At 47.7% G+C, this 25,453-nt stretch overlaps 1 protein-coding gene and 1 long non-coding RNA gene across 3 annotated transcripts in view; both read right to left on the reverse strand.

The window, feature by feature from the left end:
* FTCD (formimidoyltransferase cyclodeaminase) overlaps positions 1-25,453 on the reverse strand; it is a 33,499-nt gene that overhangs the window by 4,663 nt on the left and 3,383 nt on the right. For both annotated transcript variants that reach the window (XM_081881132.1, XM_081881131.1), the window contains exons 3-10: positions 17,645-17,773; positions 8,108-8,196; positions 6,826-7,005; positions 5,947-6,084; positions 4,941-5,072; positions 3,225-3,286; positions 2,359-2,488; positions 634-795 (exon numbers count right to left, since the gene is read on the reverse strand). In XM_081881132.1, coding sequence (XP_081737258.1) covers positions 634-795; positions 2,359-2,488; positions 3,225-3,286; positions 4,941-5,072; positions 5,947-6,084; positions 6,826-7,005; positions 8,108-8,196; positions 17,645-17,773 — 1,022 coding nt within the window. The remainder of the gene's footprint in view (positions 1-633; positions 796-2,358; positions 2,489-3,224; positions 3,287-4,940; positions 5,073-5,946; positions 6,085-6,825; positions 7,006-8,107; positions 8,197-17,644; positions 17,774-25,453) is intronic.
* Positions 21,620-23,572, reverse strand: LOC309335531. Its single transcript, XR_014153561.1, has 3 exons — positions 23,524-23,572; positions 21,844-23,359; positions 21,620-21,790 (listed from the first exon to the last, which is right to left on the reverse strand). It is a non-coding gene; the product is annotated as an uncharacterized lncRNA (long non-coding RNA).

Raw genomic sequence — 25,453 nt, forward strand, 5'->3', positions numbered from 1 at the left:
GCAATCCGTTTGTATGTAGCTAGTCTGTCCATATTATCAATCCATGTGCTCAATGGAATCTTTTTGTGGCTCTTCTAATTCATCAAAACAAGTTTTTTTGCACGGTACATCCATTTTTTTTGACCCCTTGTTTCCGGTATATAATTTATACCGTTTTTTTTTTATCTCCCACGTTTCCGGTATATAATTTAGAATTAAATTCAATTCCCCTAAATAACAATTTCCCTAAATAACAATTTCTTTTTATTACTCTTGCTTATATCTTCACCTCGCACCAAAATGATCTTATCATCGGGCAGTTAATCATCATATGTACTAAGTTCGCATCTGTACTCCGACATCTCCAGCAGTTGTCTCCATTTGTTATTTTCTTCTGGTAAAGACAAGGCTGCCCTTTGCGGCAGGACATTTCCATCCCTCCCTGTCCCGGGATTTACCTTTCTACATTTGTCATTCCAATCACCATTCCAGGTGACTGAAATGAAATCACATCACCGATAATAATTCAAAATTGTTCCAGATCCTCAAACTATTACCAATACAGAGAGAGAGAGAGACGTGTTGCGGAAGATAACTAGGGGGTAAAGAATGCAGGAGGAATTCCACCCCCGAAAACTTGTGAGTCTCACTCACCATGTAGCTGCTGAAAGCCAGAGAGTCTGTGTCCACCAAGATGAGCAGCTCCTTCATGGCCTGATGGAATGGAGGAATCAGCCGCCTCATGACTGGGTCCAGATCCTCAAACTGACGCTTCCCATAGGTCATCAGCCCCACCATGCAGCCCAGCGCTGCCCCCTAGAAGTAAAATAAATGAAACAATTAAGAACAGATTTACACCCTTAATCAGTACAATGAATGGGTTTGTATAAGCCAGGAGAAGTGGGACCTTTGCCAAATGCAACTTACTCCTCAGTAAACATATATTGATTGCTTGTTTAGTATTGCATTTATGTGGCTCTCCCCTTCCCCATTTCATCCTCACAACAACCCTCTGAGATGGCTTCTCAGCCTTTTGGCTATGGTCACGTGTAGTTAAGCTGAGAGGCAGTGACTGGCCCAGCATCCCCCACTGAGCTCCATGGTTGGGTGGGGGATTTGAAGCCTGGTCTCCCAGATCCTAGTCCAGCACTGTAACCATTCCAACCCACTGGATCTTGGAGATCAGCATCCGAGTGTGGTACGGGGAGAATGAAAAACGCCATTTTAAACTCTGCATCTAGCTGATTCCTGAAAAGCAATGCTTTAGCAGTATTAAAGGGTCCTGATATGGAAACAATCAAATACAACAAGTGCTCCCTTCTTCCACATCTCCTGTTCACCTCTCGCATAATGTGCTTGATGCAGGGCAAACGAGAAACCGGCAGGGGAGAGGTGCTTCCCACAATAAGCTTTGATTCGCCACTAAAGTTTTCTGACCGATCTGTGCTTTTGTGTAAATAAGGAACTGGAAACAGTAACCAACTTCAGCTTCATGGGATTTTTGCAAAGTATAATTGTTCAATTGTACATTGAAATGGAAAATAACTCTGTATGTGTACTGCTAACTGCATATCATGTAAACTTCCACTGTAGTTAAGCAAAGGAGTTGCAGAGAGCCTAACAGGTTGATAATTAACTTAAAATGTATCTCTGCAACTCTTTGACGAGGTGTTTAACTTTAGATCACATGATAAGTATTCAGCTACAAATCTCCATTTTGTGGGAGTTGGATCTTTGTCCTCAAGCACCAGAGAAGAAAGGACATGTGCTAATGGTCTCTCTCTCTCTCTCAGGCTGTAATGAAAGCTGTGGGAGAGTCAGAGCTTTGTGTTCTGCTCTGTTTGAAGTAATTTCATATTTCTAAGAGGCTGTACCTGTGCTTAGACAAGCACATGATTCTATGCAACTATTTAGATGTATAGCAACAACAACAATTTATTTATACCCCGCCCATCTGGCTGGGTTTCCCCTGCCACTCTGGGGAACATTATTGTTTGGAGTGTCTGTTTCGGAACAAATTCTGTAAGTTAAGCTTTGGAACCATATTTTTGGACTGCACAATTTTTATTTCAATAAGAGTCAGTTTTTATTCACCTTACTGTTTCCATATGTGCAATATTAATAAACACAATAATTTTTCCTCTCCTTCCAACCCAGAGGCTAAGAGAAACATTGCTTTAATGGGAATAGGGCAAGCAGAAATGGCACTGTCCGATGACGCCCTGATTTAGGTGATATCAATACTCTCAATGCAGATTACACTCTACTTTTGACTAAATTCAAGTCCCCCATCTGGACTTGGAGGCCAGCCCTGTCTGATTTATGTGCAAGGTGCACACACAATCTATATAACATAATAAAAACAAGTGGCTCCTGTACCAAAGAAGACATCGCTGCTGCTACGGATCCTCCTCCAGGAGCAGCTGACCTGGCACCAACTTTCTGCACAAAAGTGTGAAGAGGCAAGGATATCAGGCAGCCGCTCTCTTTGCCATCCTGCACCATATCCCTTCGGAAGACAAGAAGGACATAGGAAAAGCACATTCACGTACGTCAAGAGGACAGAATGAACTAAAGTCAAGGAAGGAGAAGGCATCTCTCTGCCATGTGTAGGATGGTAACTCTTTTGCAAAGATTCAAAGTAGCACTTACAATGTTAGCAGAGTACGGCCCAATGACCAGATGCTTTTCGCTAGCATTGTCCCTGGTGAACCAAGAGCAGGGAGGATTGCTTTGTCTCTTTCTAGGAATTGGTCTTGCATTCACTAAGCAAAACTCACTCCCTTGAAAATGTGATGGCACATGAAACCATTTAATTACATCTCAAGCAGGTGGGGCAAACCACCGTCAAATCTGACTCAAAACCTCACAAACCTCCCCCAGATTAGGGCTGGGCATGCATGTGACCCTCAAACTGCCAGTGAGCATCTCTGGAACCAAAGAGCAACACACAGGTGCCAGACTTTGACCTGAGACAAATAAGGAAATGTAGGGAAGCCAGTGGCCCATTGCTTCCTTCCTTTCAAGCTAGCACATGGGTCACCCCAACCCCAGACTCGCTTGCCCACAGCTTCCCAGCACTTCCCATGGTCCTGTTTGCAATGGAAACGGATGTAAGACAAGCTAGTGGACTTCCAGGAGCATCCTATGGTGCAGGCCTGCACCCAACCCAGCCAAGCTTGCCAAATGTACGGTGCCCAGCAAACAAGCAAAAAATGGAAGGAGGACAATGAAAACATCCGTACTCAATGATGCGCTCCTTGGGATTGAAAGGAGACAAAGAGTCCAGCCCCAGTCGGTTGATTACCTGAGAATGGAAAATGAATAGAGATTCACTGCATCAAACAGAAACTGAAATAATCTGGGGAATACAAAATTGGTGGGGGGGGGGTTCAGATCTTCAAGAAAATTACTTGATAAAACAGTGCAGTTCATCCCACAAACTCTCTCTCCATTTTGAGAGAGTGTGTGATCTATTTATTTTATACAAGTGTTTGTACCTCCTTTAAAAAAGTATAACAACATTCTGCACCATGAATCTAAACAGAACTTTCAAGCTGTTCCACTTCTCAGGCATATCCTTGCCCCACCCCTTTATTTATTTATTTATATGTCTATCTCTTCCATTCCCAAGAGTCTGAGTGCCTATCAAAATTCAAAATGTGCTTCCTGCAGAACAGATGAAAAAGTTCTCAGATTTGTTCAGAATCCCCCATTCTTTCTTTAACTTCAAAAACTATTTATTTGTTCGTTTGAGTCCGCCTTTCAACTCAAAGGCTTCTAGGTTCACACCACACTTCAATATAAAAATAACAACTACATTAAAATATACCATACATATAGTTATGGGATTTTTTTTGCCAGGGGCAGGCTGAAGCCCCCTTCTAATTCTTGGAAGTGCCAGGCTAGCTTCCTGGTGAGGTGATAGTCTGGGTGATGGGCCATTAAGGGGAAGAAAGGAAGGAGGCAGCTGGAGCCACATGCAGAACCTCGCCAGCCCACTTGGCTGCTGCCACCTCCTGGTCCCTCGCAGTAGTGGCTTGCTGGCCAGAGCCTCAGTCCACCTGCAGAGTCTCACCCCTCCCCTGGGCAGTGAGGCTCTGCAAGGACTTTTCCTCAAGGAGAAGTCCTTGTGGAATCTTGCTTCCCCCGCCCCCATACCAAAGCAAGGGCACAGAAAAAGAGCGGGGGGTGGGCAGCGGGGGGGGGGTTGCCCCAGGTGCCAAAATGTCTCGGAGCGGCGCTGGTCACAGTTTAGGGATGGAAAAGACTGATGCCAACTCATGGTTTATCACATACAGTGCTGCTTCCATTCTACTGCAGCTTGTAATGCGTCTCATTATCCCCTATGGCAGAATTTTACATAATTTATTATGTTACTATTACATTATTCCACAACATTTATTTTAATGCAAAGGAAATTTAATGCAAATGGAGAAGTAGTAATCAATTATGTATAATCTGCAGACTGTCAACAACAGCAACAGCTACTACTAATCATATTTTCTGAATGGATTTCTGTTCTTCACTCGGGGTGAATAAGCAAAACCAGGGAATTTCTGCTCCCGTTGCCATCAGAATTCTCTACATCCGTCCCACATGTCAACCATTCTCACTATATAGTAAGGCAAAAACACAGTGAGCCAGTTGCAAAACAGAGTGAAAGTATGTGTGGAAAAGGAGAATCCTACTACAGTGGTACCTTGGGTTAAGAACTTAATTCGTTCCGGAGGTCTGTTCTTAACCTAAAACTGTTCTTAACCTGAGACACCACTTTAGCTAATGGGGCCTCCTGCTGCCGCTGCGCCGCCGCCGTGCAATTTCTGTTCTCATCCTGAAGCAGAGTTCTTAACCCGAGGTACTATTTCTGGGTTAGCGGAGTCTGTAACCTGAAGCGTATGTAACCCGAGGTACCACTGTACAGTAATACATTTCATAGGATACTCAAGTAAGTAGGTTACCAGTCTGATTTTATGCTCCTCCTCAAGGATGAATAGATTTTCTTTGTTAATATAATATTCTGCTGCATCCAGCATGGCCTTTTTGGGGACCAGACCCACCAGCTGAGATCCCACCACTGGCAGATTGAGATCCTAGAAACAAGAACAGGAATTTGACAGCAGTCCAGCACAACCCCAAGGATCCAGACACACGCTCAGAGGTACAAGTCTCTGGCAGAGATGCAACATGCAAGCTCTTCAAATGACGCTTAAGTTTCTACCACCACAAGTTCACACTACTGCATAGACTAGAAAATAAGCCAAATAACCCAAAACTCTCAATACAGAAATGTTCTCAAATAACACTCAGAGAAGAAGGTATAACCAATGCAGTCTCAGCCTACAAGCGATGCTTTTCCAGTTCATAAGAAGCTGAGCATGTTTTGAAAGGTTTGGATGGCTGGCAGTGGAATCATTTGTCTGGTATCTTTAGTGCCGAGCAGAAACCCCAGCCCTAACCCTTGCAGACTCACAGGTGCTCATTGCTGCGTGAGGGCTCTTTGAGGACAGGCAAAGCTCACCCACTGTGTTTGGGGCACAGGGAAGAGAGGGTAACCCCCATGCTACCTAGGCAAAAAGGAGAGGTGTCCCTTTCTTCTGGTGCCATACTGGGGAATTTTTGGCTTACATATGCAATTGAGCAGCAGTCCCTTCCCTCTCTTTCCCTGCTGTTCTGCAGCGTTTGCAGCAGAGGGCAGGAAGTGAGCTAAAGGGCCAGGCGGCCCCCAGATCCCCTGCTCTTAGCCCAGCTGCCAATGCCTACGCAAACTGGTAGCTCTCTCTCTCTTTGTGTGCTGTGCGGCAATCAATTCTTCTGTAACCAGAGAACAGCTCCATAAAAGTGAGCCAAAGGCACAGCTGCGAGAGCTTTGGGCTGCAACTCCTTGCTCCCGACACATTTCACCCCAAAGGTCTTAGCTCAGGTCATCTCTGAGATGCTCTGGCGCGACCTCCTTGTCCAGCTCACCTGGGCATCCTTGCAGACCTCCTCATAGACGGTGTGGAGGGCCGTGGTCTCAAAGTCCAGCAAATTTGCAGAAACCTGAGCAATATTCTCCTCGTCCAAGTACCAGCCCATGCCTTGCACTTGCTTTAATCGCCCAGGCTACAAAGCAAAAACAGGAGCAAGAATTTCAACCATCTACAGAATAAGGTGGGAAGCTGGCAAACAGGAGCCAAGCACTTCCTGTCTTCTTAACCCCAGCAGCCAAAAGCTAACATTCCTATCATATTCCTACCAGATTTTAAAGTTCCTACCCCATTCCCAAAATATTTCTGTTTTGAGACTCTTCATACATTCGCTTCATCACATATCCAAATGACAACAAGGAATCCTGTGGCACTTTAAAGATTATTATAGCATGAGGGCTGATGGACTGGAGTCTGCTTCATCAGCTACCCTTAAGGAAGCAGAGGAAAGAGCTGTAAATTGTAGGGGCCAAAAGACCACAGCAAAAGTCTAACCAGTCTTAGGAGAATATAGTTCACTCCTTTGGTTCCATCTTCCCAGCCTAGGACTTTTTGTCTTTTCCCAGGAGACCCTGAAAAGAAGATTCAAAACCCTCAGGCTTCTAGTCAGACCTTGATTCCTGGCTGCTCTGGCGCAAGCTGCCAGTTTCAGTGAGCAATGAGTCAACTCATATGTTCCCCCTGCCATCATCTGTGGCCTGCAGAGAGGCACAACTCTATGCATGTAGTGGGGTAAAAATGAAGAGTAATACAGGGTTAGTGATTACAGGAGGAAATTGGGGAGATCTCTCCTTTCCTTGCCCTTTTCTGAATTGTGGGAGGATTCCAATGGGAGGGGGGAATCTGCAAGCCATTTCTTCCCTGGACACAGGAATACCTGGTCCTTTCCGCGGCCTTGCTCCCGAATGTTCAGGGCTATCCGGTGTGCCAGCTCCTTTGTACACAGCAAATTGATGTTGTAGGCTATGAGGAATGTCCGGGCGCCTGTTGCTGTGGCTCCCCATCTTGGAACAAATGTTGCAGAGCCAAAATCAGGAGCCCATTCTGGGTTTTTTAGCTTAAAAAATAACAAAACAAAGAAAAGGAGGGGGTTGTAATATTCCAGTAATAATAACAATTTCACTGTTAGATAGACCCAGAGCCAGACAGCCGGCTTGCTGGGCAGTGTCACACTCAAGAGATATTTGTTAGCTTGAGAACTGTGATGTGTGATGATGAATGCAAATGATTATCGTATTTACTGTCTGCTCTTGGTTTGTCAGTGGGCCCTATCACGGACTAAGCATGCACAGGAGAGCATGGGCTCCGTGGTGTGAAAGGGAAAGCAGAACCGTCCTCAATCTAGTCAGAAAAATCATTTGGAACACTTTCACCTGGGGATTCCTGCATTGGAATTTATTCATGCAACATTTTTCTTGAGATTAAATCAACACAGTTTTATATTTACAGTAGCTCTTTAAAATACAGTGGTACCTCGAGTTAAGAACTTAATTCATTCTGGAGGTCCGTTCTTAACCTGAAACTGTTCTTAACCTGAGGCACCACTTTAGCTAATGGGGACTCCCGCTGCCGCTGCGCGATTTCTGTTCTCATCCTAAAGCAAAGTTCTTAACCTGAGGTACTATTTCTGGCTTAGCGGAGTTATTTCTGAAGTGTCTGCAACCTGAAGTGTCTGTAAGCTGAGGTACCACTGTAGGAACTTACGTTCTGAGCTAATGTGTTCAAAGAAATTTGCCCGAGTGGCCATGTGTATTTTGAATGTTCTTCTCATTTCTATTAAAAGGAATCTGTAAGTCAAATCTGATGCAAATGCCATGGATAAATACACCTAACAATGAAGCTGGATTGCAGAATCCACATGGACATTGCAGGAATGATTCATGAGCAAGAATGAGAAGGCGTCTCCACCCTGTGCACACACAAGTACTGGGAGAGACTTGCTCACACTTTAGCAACTAGTACAACAGTAAGCAGGAGCTTGAAGCGGCAGCTGTGGTAGTTCCATTATGCCAGCTGTGCTGTAACCATAAACCAGCTCCATCCAATAAAATCTGAGCATCCCTTCTTAAAATGCCTCCATTGCTACCCAGACTAGGGCACTGACCTCTGATCTAAGGGTTGGCAGTACAGCTGTTGTTGCAAGCAACACATAGTCTTACTTTCTCAGGGAGGGCTTCATATTCTCCTGCTCGGATGGCTGGCAAGGATATTCTGCTCTCCTTCAGAGCTGCTTTGCCATAGAGATACACTGCAAAAGAGAGGCAGATTTACTAAGAAAGCACATGGATCCAGTCAGGGAGTTGCCAGGCTGCAACCTAAAGAAGCTGGTTTTGCAGGACTCAAGAGTCAGAGGAGAGGAGGGAGCAGGAGGCCTGGTTCCAGGTTTGAGGAGGCCCTGGGGAAAGAGGACTGCAGGGGGCTCCCTTCTATGGACAGCCCCACCTCTTGAACTCTGTGGTGCAACCAGCTTGCTGCCTGTTAAGTTGTGGGTGAACACATCAGACGACACAGCGATTCTCCAAACAGCTCTTGTTTATTCACAGGTCAGAACAGAACTGAACTGAAGGGTTCAGCCAGCCTGCTTATATAGAGCTCCAGTACAACGTAACTGTACAACTTTCTGTAACTATCCAATCACTGAACGTCACTTTCGATCCCTTATTTGCATATGTGGACCTGAGTAAAAACTATCTACAATATCCCCCTGCTGGCCCAGGGTGAGAACTTCAGTACATAACACTGCCCCATGGTGCTGGGACCAATCAGGGAATGCTGGGAAACTTGTGAGTTGTGTACTGCATCCCAGGGGTTAGCTGGGTCTTTGTGTGATTGCCATTAGGGGTACACAAATAAGCCAGACATGCCTACTGAGAATGCTGGCTTGTGGTGTACCGTATTTTTCGCCCTATAGGACGCACTTTTTCCCCTCCAAAAATGAAGGGAAAATGTGGGTGCGTCCTATGGGGCGAATACAGGCTTTCGCTGAAGCCTGGAGAGCAAGAGGCTCTCGCTCTCCAGGCTTCAGGAAGCTCTCCGCAACCCTCCGGAGCCGGGCGCGAAGCCGCATCGGCCTCTGGAGGGTCGCGCAAAGCTGCCTGCACTCCCCAGCTCCGCGCAGCTCTTCACATCCCTCCGGAGCCTGGCGCCAAGCCGCGCCGGCCTCCGAAGGGTCGCGCAGAGCTGCCTGCGCTCCCGTGGTCCGCGCAGCTCTGCACGACCCTCCAGAGGCCAGCACCAAGCCGCGCCGGCCTCCAGAGGGTCGCGCAAAACTGCCTGCGCTCCGGGGGTCCGTGCAGCTCTGCGCATCGCTCCGGAGCCCGGCGCCAAGCCGCGCCGGCCTCCGAACGGTCACGCAGAGCTGCCTGCCCTCCCGTGGTCCGCGCAGCTCTGCACGACCCTCCAGAGGCCAGCACCAAGCCGCGCCGGCCTCCAGAGGGTCGCGCAAAACTGCCTGCGCTTCGGGGGTCCGTGCAGCTCTGCGCATCGCTCCGGAGCCCGGCGCCAAGCTGCGTTGGCCTCCGGAGGGTCACACAGAGCTGCCTGCCCTCCCGTGGTCCGCGCAGCTCTGCACGACCCTCCAGAGGCCAGCACCAAGCCGCGCCGGCCTCCAGAGGGTCGCGCAAAACTGCCTGCGCTCCGGGGGTCCGTGCAGCTCTGCGCATCGCTCCGGAGCCCGGCGCCAAGCCGCGCCGGCCTCCGAAGGGTCACGCAGAGCTGCCTGCCCTCTCGGGCTCCGTGCAGCTCTGCGCAGCCCTCCGCAGCCCGGCGCCAAGCCACGCCGGTGTCCGGAGGGTCGCGCAGAGCTGCCTGCGCTCCCGGGTTCCGCGCAGCTCTGCGCAACGCTCCGGAGCCCGGCGCCAAGCCGCGCCGGGCTCTGGAAGGTTGCGCAGAGCTGCCTGCATTAGGAAGCCTCAGCGCGCCCGGGCTTCGCACAGCTGTCCGCAATCCTGGGGAGACCGGCGCGGCTCCCTAGGCTTGCGGATAGCAGGCTCTTCTGAGGGCTGGGGTCGGGGGAAGCTCGGGCTTCCCCTGCGCCAGCCCCGTGCCTGGGGGGGAAATAAATTTTTTTCTTTATTTCCCCCCCAAAAAAAACTAGATGCGTCCTATAGGGCGGTGTGATGGGATAGTGAGCTGCTTGTGCGTAAAAGCTTGATCCCTCTGGGGTTTGGCTGGTCATCCAAACCGATGCACTAACGGAGCCCCCAAAGCATGACTCCGTCAGTCGCTGGTAGTATCTGACAGTGGGCGTCTACGGAATTTACGCCAACATAAAAGCTCTTTGACAGACATGCGCTTTCGAGACTCTCTGCGTGACAGTTTCCGGCGAAGGGTGGGCGTTCCCAACGGGGGTCCCGTTACCTCTCCACTACTCTCACTGGAAGCATCCCAGAGCCTCCCCTCCGCTGTGACTCCTGCACTCCCCCTGCTGGTTCCCTCTTCTGCTGCAGATTCTCTCCTATTCTCCTGGAGCCTGTCCACCACCTGTCTCTCCGATGGCAGTTCCCTGACATCCACCTCCCCCCCAGGGCCCCCTTCACCCCCTCCCGCCTCCTCTCCCACTGGCGGTGAAGGCGGAAAGCCCCTGAAGGAACTCTCCTCGTCGTCCGAGGATTCTAACACTTCCAGCCACGGCGTACCGTCTCTCTCCCCGTCTTCCTCTTCTTCGTCGGAGTCGGCTTCTTCACCCACCCCTGACTCTGGGAACCCTTCAAACTCTCCTTCCTCATCGGTGGTCCCAAAGTGTTCCCTTCTAAATCGAGCCACGGGTTGCGGTTTTCTTGGGAAACGCTGATGAAATGTTTCTATTAAAACCTCGTCATTGACTACCTCTGCTGGTACCCAAGTGTTTTCCGACTCTGCTTCCCCCTCCCATTCTACCAGATATTCCACCTGATTCCCCTTCCACCTGGAATCAACGATTCCTGCCACGTTCATGTCGCGCTCTCTCTCTTCTATCACGGGCGTTTGGGTGGCCTCTCTCTCACGCTCCCCCCACTCGCGTCCCTCTCGGTACGGCGACAGTAATGACCTGTGAAATACTGGGTGTAATTTCATGTGACTGGGCAGCCTGAGTTTGAATGCCACTGGGTTGACCTGCTGTATGACCTCAAAGGGTCCCAATCTTTTGGGCCTCAATTTCTTACTCCCGCCCTTGAACGGTAGCCCTTGGGTGGACAACCACACCCGGTCCCCCACCCTTATAGTTTCACCTTCCCTCCTATTTCTGTCTGCTTGCTTCTTATATTCTTCCTTGGCTTTCTCTAAGTTAAGTTGAAGCTGACGGTGGATCGCCTCCATCTCTTCAAAAAAATATTCCGCCGCCGGCACGCTCCACCTCTCCCCTCCCTCTCCTGGGAATGCCCGGGGGTGACACCCATAATTTGCCAGGAAGGGACTCATCCCTGTGGACACGTTCTCCGCGTTGTTGTAGGCAAATTCTGCTAGAGGTAACTTATCCACCCAATAATTTTCTCTGTCTTTTACATAACACCTCAGGTATTGTTGTAAAACCCCATTTGCCCTTTCCGCTTGCCCATTGGTTTCTGGGTGCCGGGCAGTTGAGAAATTGAGTTCTACGTGCAGTAAGCTCATAAGTTTCCTCCAGAACCTGGAAGTAAATTGTTTCCCTCTGTCGCTGACCACCCTCAAGGGGGCGCCATGCAACTTGAAAATATGTTCTACAAACAACTTGGCGGTTTCCTCCGCTGTGACTGCATGTGAACAAGCTATAAAATGACACATCTTGGTTAATTGATCTACCACCACCATGACAGCTGTTTTGCCTTTGGATTTTGGCAGGTCCGTCATAAAATCTATGGATACTGCCTCCCATGGCCTTTCGGGCGTGGGTAAGGGTTGTAATAGCCCCGCTGGCGCCACCCTCTCTCCTTTCGCTCGCTGGCACCTGTCGCAACCCCTGACATATTCCCGTACGTCCTCCCTCACCTTGGGCCACCAAAACTCCCTGGTAACCAACCACATGGTTTTGTGCTGTCCAAAATGTCCCGCTGTGGGGCTGTCATGCAACTGCTTGAGTACTCTGCCCCTCAGTTCCCCGTCGGGTATGTACAGTGCCCCTTTGTAATACAACGCCCCGTTCTTTTCTTCGAACCCCCCTGTGTTCTCCTCTGTCCTCCGGAGCTCTCTGAGTTTCTCTTGGGCGTATTCATCGTTCTCCGTACCCTCTATCAGTTCCCTCTGCCCCACCAATGCCGCCCCACACACCCAGCGGTCTTCAGGGATTACATGCCTTGCCTCAGGCGCTCCCTCCCCCTCTAAGTACTCAGGTTTCCTGGAAAGAGCGTCCGCCCTCACGTTCTCGGAGCCGGGCACGTAACGAATCTCAAAGTGGAATTTGGAGAACTCCTGGGCCCATCTCACTTGTCTCTGGTTCAGCACTCGGGCTGTTCTCCAGTATTCCAGATTTTTGTGGTCAGTTCGGACTTGAACCTTGTGCTGCGCCCCAATCAGCAAGTGCCGCCATTTCCGGAATGCTTCATGAATGGCGAGCAGTTCTCGGTCGTACACTGTGTAGTTCCTCTCTGATTTGTTCAACTTCCGCGAGAAGAATGCACACGGTCTCCATTCAGACGTATCTTTTCCCGGCTGGAGAAGAACGGCCCCCACCGCTCGGTCTGACGCGTCAGTCTCCACTCTCATTGGTTGTTGTAGATCCACGTGCAAGAGTTGCTCTTCCGACGCAAACGCCTGCTTTAAGCGTTCGAACGCTTGTTGCGCTTCTCCCGTCCAAACAAATTTCTTTTTGCTACTAAGACAATCCGTGATGGGCGCTGTTAAATGGGCAAAGTTTTTGATGAACTTCCTATAGAAGTTTCCGAAGCCCAGGAACCTTTGCACGTCCTTCTTGGTCTTTGGTGTTTTCCATTCCAGTACCGCTTGAACCTTGCTGGGATCCATGGCCAATCCCTTGTCAGACAACCGGTACCCCAGGAATTCCACCTCCTTGGTATGAAACTGACACTTCTCCAGTTTCACCCACAGCCGGTTTTCTCGCAGCTTACTCAGTACCTCTCTTACATCTCGCACATGCTGCTCCTCATTGTCTGAGTACACCAGAACGTCATCTAAGAACGCTACGCAGTTCTTGTAGAGCAGTGGCCCCAGGACGTGATTCATGAATGATTGAAAACAGGCGGAGCCCCCTTGTAATCCGAAAGGCATAACGGTGTACTCAAAGGCCCCCAAGGGGGTGAACATAGTGGTCTTCCACTCATCCCCCTTTCTCACACGTATCAAGTTATATGCCCCCCTAAGGTCCAGCTTGGTAAAAATTTTCCCTTTTCTCACCCGTGTTAGAATGTCATCAATTCTGGGCATAGGGAAAGTCACTGGTTCTGACACTGCATTTAGGGCCCTGAAATCACATACAAGCCTGGGCTTGCCCGTGTTTTTTTTGTCCACAAAGAACACTGGGCTGCCCCCCACCGCTCGTGACTCTCTGATGAAACCTCGCTTGAGATTCTTGTCAATGAACTCCCTTAACTCCTGCATCTCACTGTCTGACATTGCATACAGCTTGCCCACTGGCAATTGTGCTCCTGGGAGTAAGGTAATTTGACAATCAAAGGGTCTGTGCGGGGGCAGTTTATCTGCTTCTTTTTCGCTGAATACGTCAAGCAAGTCAGCGTATTGTGGTGGCACCCTCCCTTTGTCCATCACTTCCATCCCTGCTAGAGTGCCCCTGGCGCCTGCCTGAGCCTCTCCCTCCTTGCAGTGTTCTAGGCAATGTGCTGATCCAAAGGAAACCACTCTCTGATGCCAGCCTACTAGCGGATCGTGTAGCGCCAGCCAGCTCATACCCAAGATAATAGGAGCTCCTCCCAAGGTGGCTACGTTAAACGCTATCAGTTCGGTGTGTCGTGCCACCCTCATTATCATTGGTACAGTCTGTTGGCTCACTTCTCCTCCCAACAGCTCCCTCCCATCAATCGTGGTAACCTGCAAAGGCTTACTCAATGGGATAGTCTGTATTTGGTGTGCAGCTGCAAACTCTTTGCTCATGAAATTACATGAGCTACCTGAATCCAATAGCGCCTTTATCTTCAGTGGGTGTCCGTTTGCCAGTTCCAGCAACACCTCTATCACAAGCGCTGGTCTTGGAGGTTCCGGCGTGGGCACATTCATTACTCCCTGGCCTGGCTGCTGTGCCCTGATGTTGGCAACCAGGCGTTGGCTTTTACTGGCTCCGTGATTTCTTCTTCCTCCTTCCCCCCAACAGTTCCCGCCATCCCTTGCCATTCCTTCCTTTGCGGACAGACTCTGGCAAAGTGACCTGGCTGTTGGCAGAGATAGCATCTCTTGCCGCTCTTTCCCTCCTTCTTCCGCCCTTCACTGGTGTTTGAAACTGCGCGCGCGCGCGCTGTTCCAAGTTCCATCGGCTCTGCTGGCGGGAAAGGCTGCTCCGGAATCTCTGGAATGCGGAAGTCCTTCCAACGTTCCCCCTTTCCTTCCCGCTTTTCCATAGCTCTAGCTTCCTGGCATGCCCCAATGGACAGCGCTGATTTAGTCAGCTGATCCATAGACTCCGCCCTAGGCGCCCGGGAAAGTTCATCTTTCACTGCCGGAGAGAGACCTTCTTCAAACAGCATTTGAATAGGTTCACTAGCAAGGTCCCACCCAAGTCTATGAATCAGCATGGTGAACTCAGTCCAGTACTCACGTACAGATCGGCTCCCCTGTTTACACGCCATTAACTGCCTGCGCACCACTCCCTGCTCGATCTCGCTGGAAAACATCAAGTCCATGGCGCGGAAAAACTTCATTGTGTCCTTTAAGATTTCATTATTGGCTGCCATCAGGGGCCGAACCCAGTCCCTCGCCCCTCCCTCTAGATGGCCAATCACGTACGCCACTCTAGAGTTCTCGTCGGGGAAGTCATCAAACAGTAGATTGAGAGCATATTGCATCTCTGTCCTAAAGGCTTGATAGTTCCGGGGATCCCCCCCAAATTTCTGCACCAGTCCAGGCACCCGTCTGGCAAGTGGGGTGGTCTTCCCCTTATCTGCATCTTGAGCCCTCCTCTCCTCGAGCCTCGCCGTTTGCAGTGCCAGCTGGACCTCCAACGCCCTGTACCTTTGTTCCAGGCTTGGATCTGCGCCAGCTCCCGCTCCTGCTCCTCCGGTTCCGGATGGTTCGCTCATGATGCCTTCTGCTTGCACAAGCTGCTTTCAAAGACTGTCAGATTGCTGTGATGGGATAGTGAGCTGCTTGTGCGTAAAAGCTTGATCCCTCTGGGGTTTGGCTGGTCATCCAAACCGATGCACTAACGGAGCCCCCAAAGCATGACTCCGTCAGTCGCTGGTAGTATCTGACAGTGGGCGTCTACGGAATTTACGCCAACATAAAAGCTCTTTGACAGACATGCGCTTTCGAGACTCTCTGCGTGACAGTTTCCGGCGAAGGGTGGGCGTTCCCAACGGGGGTCCCGTTACCTCTCCACTACTCTCACTGGAAGCATCCCAGAGCCTCCCCTCCGCTGTGACTCCTGCACTCCCCCTGCTGGTTCCCTCTTCTGCTGCAGATTCTCTCCTATTCTCCTGGAGCCTGTCCACCACCTGTCTCTCCGATGGCAGTTCCCTGACAGGCGGTGCGTCCTATGGGGCGAAAAATACGGTAATTCAAAAAACGCTGCATCCACACAAGCTGCTCACAGCCAGATGGCCACAGGCCAGGAGCTGGCTTGCAACAGATTTATTTCAAGAAGCTTCCAGCCGCAGAACGGTGCATGGGACTCACTGCTTTCCAGAGCACCTCACACCACTCAGGAAATGCAGGAGGTCATTGTGTGGCAGCAGCGGCTTGGATCACATCTCCTGCCCCTTCCCTGCCCCTGGCCTCCGGGGAACAGAGTGCCTAACTGCACAGGAAATCTTTATTAGGCATTACAAATATAGGCCATCATAAAACAGTCATATAAAATTTTAAAATATATACAAATAAGTAGCCATGTAAAAATATGTAATAACAAGGATTTTCATTGCAGTTTCTTCCCGCTAAATAGTGCCATTCACCACTAAGAGACACTACTATTAATGACCTTCCCCCAGGTGGGATACCTGGAGGTCTCCGCCTACCTCAGTCAGTTGCCCAGTCCCGCCTGGGGAGGCGTTGCCAAGGTGATCAGGCCAGGTAGGGGGGAGGGACTACCTGCCCACACAATAGGGGGAGGATCTTACCTGGGAATCGTCAGTCGGCTCCCGAGCTTCTCCCACCCTACCCACCCTCAGTTAAGACTTCTTTTGCAGGTTAACCTTTTCTCCACAAGTATGTGGGTGCTGCTACATCAAGGTCGCTGTTGAAGGGCCGGAAAGGAATTCCCCTGCATTGGCAGGTTTGCCTTTCCCGTAGCAAAACGTCACAACTTTGGCGGTATCAGGCCTTGGGCGGAATCCTTTAGTCTATCTTCCCTGAATGGGGGGGCATGCAGCAGTGACACATGCCCCTTCCTCTTTGCGGTGGCGATACCAGGGTTCCCGTTAAATGGGTTGTTTGAGGGGAGGCTTTGGCCGTACACCGAGAGGTCGTCATTGCTCTCCCCTGTGACGGCGGCGTAACGGGGGCGGCTATATCTGCTTGAACATATGTTCTCCAGAGCCAGCCCATCCCCCCCCCACATACACACACACTGGATAACCCAGATGTTCCCCAGATCCCTGGCGGGGGACTGGGAGGGATAAACGCCCAATGCCTGAGCCAAGGTCTACCCACATCTGAAATATATTAAAGTTGTGGCCAATTTTAATCCTATAGCACGTTGTCTTGAGTCGCTATTCCACACGGGGGGGGGGCCGCCCAGGGTTTGGGGGACTCCGCCTGTCCATGCAATAAAAACTTTGCCGCCCTTGCAGTTACTTTCTTTTTTTAATTGAATAATATTTATTCAGGTTTTAAAACATTACAAAAAGAACAGAAAACACAATACAAAAAAAACCCAAGACATTTCCAAGAAAAAATGCAAAAAATAAAAAAGCCAAAAAAACAAAAACAGATAAAAAGGGAAAAAAATAATTAGAAAATACATACAATCAAAACAGAAAGAAAAAAAAACCAAGTTAAACCTTTACATAATTTCTTTCTATGACTTATTTCCTTGACCTCCTCACACCTCCCCTCTTTGTTTTCTAGTTCAAATAGATATTTCAGCAAATCCTTCATCTTTATTTTTATCCTAATAATTTATCTTAATATACTGTAATTTTCCATTCTCTCTTTCACCAATTAGCCATCCACTTTTACTTTATTTAATCTTATTTCTCATTAAAACTGATATATTTAAACCTACTCTCTTAAAACATTTCCCCTAGGGTCATAAAAATTCCATTCTTTCAGGTTAACGCCAGACAGATAGAATCTGATATTTCCATTGTGCCATGATGTTAGACTACCCAGAAAAGGTGATAGCACAGGGAACCAACACACATATTGACCAGCATGCATAGGTTCATAACATGCATTCCCTACCAATGGCACATATAGAGTCTGTGTGCATAGGCTCCCTGGGCAGATATCCCCATGGAGACCAGGTCCAGTGGACACCATCCAAGCTCCCCAGCACACTTTATCTGGAATGTCTGTGCACATTGTATGTGCCAAAACATCAAGGCAATGTAGGGTACAAACCTGCCCACAAGAAGAAAGGTGGAGTGACCAGGTGCTGTCTTGCAAACCCAACTCACCTGGCACATGCAGTTCACCTGCTAAACGCTTCCCAAACAGATTGGCACACTGGACACATTCTTCCATAGTAACATTCTTCACTGGGATGAAGGGGCAAACATCCAGGGCTCCCATCCGAGGATGTTCACCTAGGAGAGGAAGGCAGTTCTTCAGAAACATGCAGGAAATCAGAAGGAAGGAAAACAGTGTGCGTTTGCCCCTAGGATGCGTCAAGGAAAGAGTTAAAATGGGTGTGATGTGATTGGCCAGTGAGAATGCGAGGGGGGAGTAAAAGATAGTGGGGAGGTTTTGAAAAGACAGTTGAGGTCTGGGAGTTGAGGGTTGTCAGTTGGGAGTTGAGGCTTGGGTGTTGGAGAAGGAAGAGGGAGGCTTAGGTGTGGGTTGGCAGAGTTGTATTGTGAGAGAGTGAGAGGAATTGTTAGGGAGTTGGATAGATAGTTGGGAATAATTCAGTTTGGAGTTGTTAGGAACTAAGATTTAAGAATCTGACAAGAGAAAAATAAACCAAAACCAGACGCTTATTCCTGCACTTAAAAATAAACTTGATTATTGATACAGATAGGTAGCCGTGTTGGTCTGCCATGGTCAAAACAAAATAAAAAAATTCCTTCCAGTAGCACCTTAAAGACCAACTGAGTTAGTTCTAGGTATGAGCTTTCATGTGCATGCACACATCTTCAGATACACACTGTGTATCTGAAGAAGTGTGCATGCACACGAAAGCTCATACCTAGAACTAACTCAGTTGGTCTTTAAGGTGCTACTGGAAGGAATTTTTTTATTTTGTTTTGATTATTGATGTTAACAACTGTCTGGACTCCGTGTGTCCCCGTGAGAAGCGGGGTGGTGGCAGCGAAGAAAGCAACCGCAGTGGTGGCACAGGGCCAACAGACCGTGAAACGTCCGGGGGCCCTGTGTGATCGCCACAAAATTGGTGGTGCAGCGGTGGGATAAGAACCGTATCTGCCACCACAAAATTGGCGACAGCAGTGGGATTTGATAAGTCTAAGTGCCCGTGAGGGGAAGCAATACACCTGGAGAAGGGAAGGGTAAATTGGTGAAGAGATTACCTGGCCCGAGGGTGTGATTGAAGATAAACCCCAGATTGCCGTTTGACTGAGATAACAATAAGAGCAAGAGATCTCAAAAGACTGTTCTGGCGGAGGTTTAGGCTCAGGGTCAGAGGAAGGAAGCTTGAAAGGTTAGAGGGGGGAAACCTAAAGCTATACTTTGGGGACCAGGGTCTTGAAAAGCCAAGCCGGGAGGAACAGTGTTGAGAGTAAAAGTCTCTTATTTAATTAGTGCAAAATACTGACTCACCCATAATGCCCCCCAAGAAGACCAAGCCCCCAGTGAGAGAAAACCCACATGAAAGCTCTGGAGAAGAGAATGGGAATCCCCATGGGGGAAGAAACGAGAATAGAAGAGATGACTAAAACCCCACCTGAAGTAGAAGTTCCACAGTTCTCAGAGGACTTTGAAAAGTGGAAATTAGTACAAGAATATAACTTGAAATTAGAGCTTGAGAGAAATAGAACTGAACAATTTAGGCTGGAGCAGGAATTGGAAAGAGAAAAATTGAGGGCTGAGCAGGAAAGGGAGCAGCAGCGGTTTCAGTTAGAGATGAGACGGTTGGAATTAACGGTGTTAGAAAATAGTAATAATAGTAATAACACCGATGGGCAGAATCAAATGAAGATAGATTTAAAACGCTTTCCTGAGTTTAGAGATAATGATAGCCCAGAAGCATTTCTAGTATCCTTCAAGAGAGCCTGTCATGATTTTCAAGTAAGAGAGGAAGATAAAATGATGATGTGGAGAGTTAGGATAAGTGGTCCTCTAGCTGAATTATATGCTCAAATGACTGAGGAACAATCCCGAAATTTTGAGGTGTGCAAGCAGTTGGTATTTACACGCTTTGGGATTACCTCAGAGCAGTTGAAGAAAAAAATTTAGAAGCGTGACAAAGGTGAGGGAGGAAACCTATGCGCAGATGGGTGCAAAGATAAAAACTTACCTCACAAGATGGTTAGAGCAAGAGAATGCAGACACGGTACCTAAGATCAGAGAAGTGATAGCGTTGGAGCAATTTTACGACACAATAAATGGCCAATTGAAGTACCTGATAAAAGAAAGGAACCCCAAAACAATAGAGGAAGCAGCGGGTTTGGCGATAAAATAAATGAAATCAGAGACCATGGATTTGATGGGCCAAAATTTGGTGGAAGATATTGGGAAACAAACAAAAATAAATTTCAGCAAACCAAAGGAAAGTTTACCTCAGAAACCGATGAGAGAAGCAGCCCCTCATCAAAAAGCCCACATCAGAAGGCACACACCCATACAGAGTTTTCTGAGGGAAAAGCCAATAAAACAAGCTATACAGGACCTAAAGACATTTCATGTTGGAGATGTGGAAAGTTAGGGCATAAAAGTTTTGATTGTAAACCAGGAAAAGAAACATCTAGTTATAGCACCACACAGAAACAGACATATTGTATCCAGTCTGTGGAGCAGGGCCCAACTAGTCAGGTTGTCAAGGAAACAGACATGCCAACTAGGCCCGAGCCTGCTGAGGTAGTAGAGGCCGAAGACCTGCATTGTTATGTGATACAACAAGACAATCTCTTGATAAAGAACACTGGATATTTGGATAGACGGGAAAAGATAGACGGGAAAAGATATCTCGGGTTAAAGGACACGGGATCACAAGTCACCATAGTCCACCCGGAAATGGTCAGGGTTGAGGCCATAATTCCAGAGAAAGTAATGAACTTAAAAGGACTTTCGAAACAAGCAGAGATCCTAAAGGTGGCGGAAATAGATGTCAGGTTCAAAAACTGGGCAGGGAAGTGGCAGGTAGCCCTTTCGGAAGAAATTCCCGCCCCTGTGCTCATTGGTTGGGACATTTTAGAACATGTGCAGAGTACTTTCATAGTTACCAGAGCAAAAGGGAGCCCACAGTCACCTAATCCTGAGGGGGTGGATACAGTAGCAGAGGCAGACAATGCTGAAGGACAGCAAGGGAATGATCAGTGTGAGGAAGGAAAAGAAACCTTTTTATTTCCTTTGACTAACAGTCAAACTTCAAGTTTTGTCAAAAAGCAAAAAGAAGATACTGAGTTACAAATGTGCTTTGAGGCAGCCAAGTTAGAGAACTGGGCCAAAACAAACAAGATGAATTTTAATAGGGAGAAATGTAAAGTATTGCACTTGGGCAAAAAAAATGAGAGGCACAAATACAAGATGGGTGACACCTGGCTTGAGAGCAGTACATGTGAAAAGGATCTAGGAGTCTTGGTTGACCACAAACTTGACATGAGCCAACAGTGTGACGCGGCAGCTAAAAAAGCCAATGCAATTCTGGGCTGCATCAATAGGAGTATAGCATCTAGATCAAGGGAAGTAATAGTGCCACTGTATTCTGCTCTGGTCAGACCTCACCTGGAGTACTGTGTCCAGTTCTGGGCACCACAGTTCAAGAAGGACACGGACAAACTGGAACGTGTCCAGAGGAGGGCAACCAAAATGGTCAAAGGCCTGGAAACGATGCCTTATGAGGAACGGCTAAGGGAGCTGGGCATGTTTAGCCTGGAGAAGAGGAGGTTAAGGGGTGATATGATAGCCATGTTCAAATATATAAAAGGAGGTCACATAGAGGAGGGAGAAAGGTTGTTTTCTGCTGCTCCAGAGAAGCGGACACGGAGCAATGGATCCAAACTACAAGAAAAAAGATTCCACCTAAACATTAGGAAGAACTTCCTGACAGTAAGAGCTGTTCAACAGTGGAATTTGCTGCCAAGGAGTGTGGTGGAGTCTCCTTCTTTGGAGGTCTTTAAGCAGAGGCTTGACAACCATATGTCAGGAGTGCTCTGATGGTGTTTCCTGCTTGGCAGGGGGTTGGACTCGATGGCCCTTGTGGTCTCTTCCAACTCTATGATTCTATGATTCTATGATTCTATGATTCAAGTCGGAGAGGCCGTTAACTCCTGAGTGCCCAGAATGGTTTTGTTTGAGCAAGGACCTTTTATATGGAGAAGTCCTTGACCCACCATGCAGGGGGGGTGAAGAAGTGAAAAGACAATTAGTAATCCCTCATACCTATAGAGAAAAGATTTTGCAACAAGCCCATAATAGCATTTTTGCTGCACATATGGGAATAACGCGCACTAAACGAAAGGTTGCGCAGAACTTTTACTGGCCAGGCATGGGGAAGCAAATTAAGCTATATTGCCAGGCATATGATATTTGCCAAAGACGAGGTACAGGGCAGGACAAGACAAAGGCCAAACTGTGTCCTTTACCTGTGATCTCTACCCCATTTCAAAGGTTAGGGCTGGACCTGATAGGGCCCTTGCCTAGAGCTAGCAAGCGGGGAAACAGATACATCCTCACCATAGTGGATGAAGCAACCATTAATGAGGTGAAGTGGAAGGCTTGGGAGGAAATAGCAGAATGTGTTAATGCTCTTGGTGAAGGAGAGCAAAGGACGGGAACAGAAGTCAAAAGGCGATACCTCAATTGGAGGGCCCTAAAGAAACGGAAGCGACTTAAGACCAACATAAAGCTTGTGGGTGGTGGCTTTCACCTTCCATCATCTGATTTGGATGATTCTCTCAATGAAGATATCGATGAGGAAATTGGGTTTCCAACTGAAGCCGGTTATTATCGCAAATTTATTCCGAAATTTAGCGAGATAGCAGTGCCGTTATCTGACCTAACACGGAAGAAGGAGCCAGATAAGATTAACTGGACAGCAGCATGTCAGCAGGCGTTTGACGCCTTAAAAAGCGCCTTGACATCAAATCCAGTCCTTGTTGCTCCTGATTATGATCGTGAGTTCACCGTCTTCACTGATGCATCCAATGCCAGGATCAGGGCCGTGCTGTGCTAACAGGGAGAGAAAGACGACCTGCATCCCATCACCTTCATAAGCAAGAAACTACTACCAAGGGAAAGACATTATTCGACCATTGAGAAGGAATGCTTTGCCATCGTGTGGGCATTACAGAAGCTGGAGCCGTGGGGCGAACTACATCTGGGGGCAAACTTTTACTTTATGTACTGACCATTCACCCTTGTTGTGGCTGAGGTTAATGAAGACCAATAGTAAGTTGATGAGGTGGGCCCTATCACTGCAAGACTTTAATTTTACAATTAAAAATGTGAAATGGACCCTCAATACTGTCACAGATGCCTTGTCCAGAAGACCTGTAGTTGAAAGTTAACTGAATACCTAACATGTAACAGGTTTTTGTATATATGTATATTTTACCAGAATGATGTACAAATGTTAGGTGTGATGTGAAGGGTGAAATGGCAGATTAGGAAATGTTTATTTGCCATAAAGATGTACTGCTGATTGATCAGGAGAATACCTAGGTTAAGTTATCCCTCCTGAGGCAATCTTCTTAAGGGGGGAGGAATGTGGCGTTTGCCCCTAGGATGCATCAAGGAAAGAGTTAAAAATGGGTGTGATGTGATTGGCCAGTGAGAATGCGAGGGGGGAGCAAAAGATAGAGTGGGAGGATTTGAAAAGACAGTTGAAGTCTGGGAGTTGAGGGTTGTCAGTTGGGAGTTGAGGCTTGGGTGTTGGAGAAGGAAGAGGGTGGAATACGCAGTGGGTTGGCAGAGTTGTATTGTGAGAGAGTGAGAGGAATTGTTAGGGAGTTAGATAGATAGTTGAGAATAATTCAGTTTGGAGTTGTTAGGAACTAAGATTTAAGAACCTGACAAGAGAAAAATAAACCGAAACCATACGCTTATTCCTGCACTTAAAAATAAACTTGATTATTGATGTTAACAACTGTCTGGACTCCATGTGTCCCCATGAGAAGCGGGGTGGTGGCAGCGAAGAAAGCAACCGCAGTGGTGGCACAAGGTCAATAGACCGTGAAACGTCCGGGGGCCCTGTGTGATCGCCACAACAGCAATTTTGGGAAAGAGAATATAAAATACAGAGAAACCTGGACTTTACAAGAAGCTGCATTTGAATACAAAGAGTCATTGAACCTCATGGACAGAGTAACTGGTTAAGTGGAATATATTTTAGGATAAAAAGTTACTCACCACAGATTCAAGCCTATGCCTCCAAACAATCCATTAGAAATACATCACAGATATTTGTCCTATATACTAGTGTTTGGTACAGTATTTTAGTAACATCATCTTGTTACTAAAGAGGACAAAAGTTTAGTAAGTACACAGGAGTGACTTGGGGTCAGCTACATTGTTCCCATGCTTGCCATTTTCACATACACAAGCCCCAACCTTCAACAGGAAAGACGGGCAGTGCCCCAAGACCCTTCAGCAGGTGGTGTCATCTGAAAAAGGTTTGCTTCTTCGACCATGATCTCCACTTCCTTGAGGAAGGACTTCTCATGGTGGTTGGCATGACTTTTCATGGTGGTTGGCAAGAACCTGATCGGGAGAGCTTTAAACAAAATCCTGAGGGAGACAACATTACAGAAGACAGAAGAACACCTGGTACTGGGGATAATAGCTTCACTGGTGCACAGGAAACTGAGGTGGTGCTACAGAAACCTGCTAAAAGACAGGAAACTACTAGAAGGAAGCAGATGGAGGGAATGACTCATAGTTTCATCTGTATACTAATTCACAGAGTATGGGAAACAAGCAAGATGAACTGGAACTCTTAATACAGGATGGCAAATATGAACTAACAGGCGTTACTGAAACCTGATGGATGAGACTCATGACTAGAAGGTAGGAATTGAGGGGTATAACTTGCTCAAAAGCAATAGACCAAACAGGAAGGGAGGAGGAGGAGGAACATTATATGTAAAGGATGTGTACACTTGTGAAGAAATCCATGACCTGGAACATCAAAAGCAGTATATGGGTAAAAATTGTAGGAGAGATAAACAACAATGACCTTCCTGTGAGTGTCTGCTATAGACCTCCAAGCCAGACTGAAGACTTGGATGATGCTTTCCTAGAGCAGATTACCAGACATTCAAAATGGAGAGATATGGTAGTCATGGGAGACTAAAATTACCCAAATATCTGTTGGAACTCAAACTCAGCCTAGAATGTAAGGTCCAACAAATTCCTCCATTGCCTCACTGACACTTTCATTTCCCAGAAGGTGGAAGAAGCAACAAGGGGGTCATCTATCTTGGACCTGGTCCTCACCAACAGGGAAGAACTGATCGACGAAGTAGAAGTAATCAGAAACTTGGGAATAAGTGATCGTGTCCGCTTTGGTTTCATGATACTGAGGCAAGGGAGGTTGGATAGTCATCTGTCATGGATGCTTTAGCTGATATTTTTGCATTGCAGGGGGTTGGACTGGATGACCATTGGGGTCCCTTCCAATTCTACAATTCTATGATTCAGGAAGTGTATGGTAAATTGTAAAGCAATTTGTGTATCAAAAGCAACCTAAAGATGAGTTACAGTGGTACCTCGGGTTACATACGCTTCAGGTTACAGACTCCGCTAACCCAGAAATAGTGCTTCAGGTTAAGAACTTTGCTTCAGGATGAGAACAGAAATCGTGCAGCGGCAGCAGGAGGCCCCATTAGCTAAAGTGGTGCTTCAGGTTAAGAACAGTTTCAGGTTAAGTACGGACCTCCGGAACGAATTAAGTACTTAACCCAAGGTACCACTGTATTTGTATTGAGGCTTATTGTGGACTTGTGTTACATTTTCCTCCTAAAGATTCCTTTTTATGGGTTTCAGTGACAAGCTTTCAGGGACACATGACCTCTCCTCTTGAATCCATAGATGGGTAAGTAAGACGGTTGTAAGGTTGTATAACTTGGAATAAATTGGAAACGATTCTC

This window comes from Podarcis erhardii (genome assembly GCF_964252035.2).
Source record: "Podarcis erhardii genome assembly, chromosome: 1".
In the NCBI taxonomy this organism is placed as follows: Eukaryota; Metazoa; Chordata; class Lepidosauria; order Squamata; family Lacertidae; genus Podarcis; species Podarcis erhardii.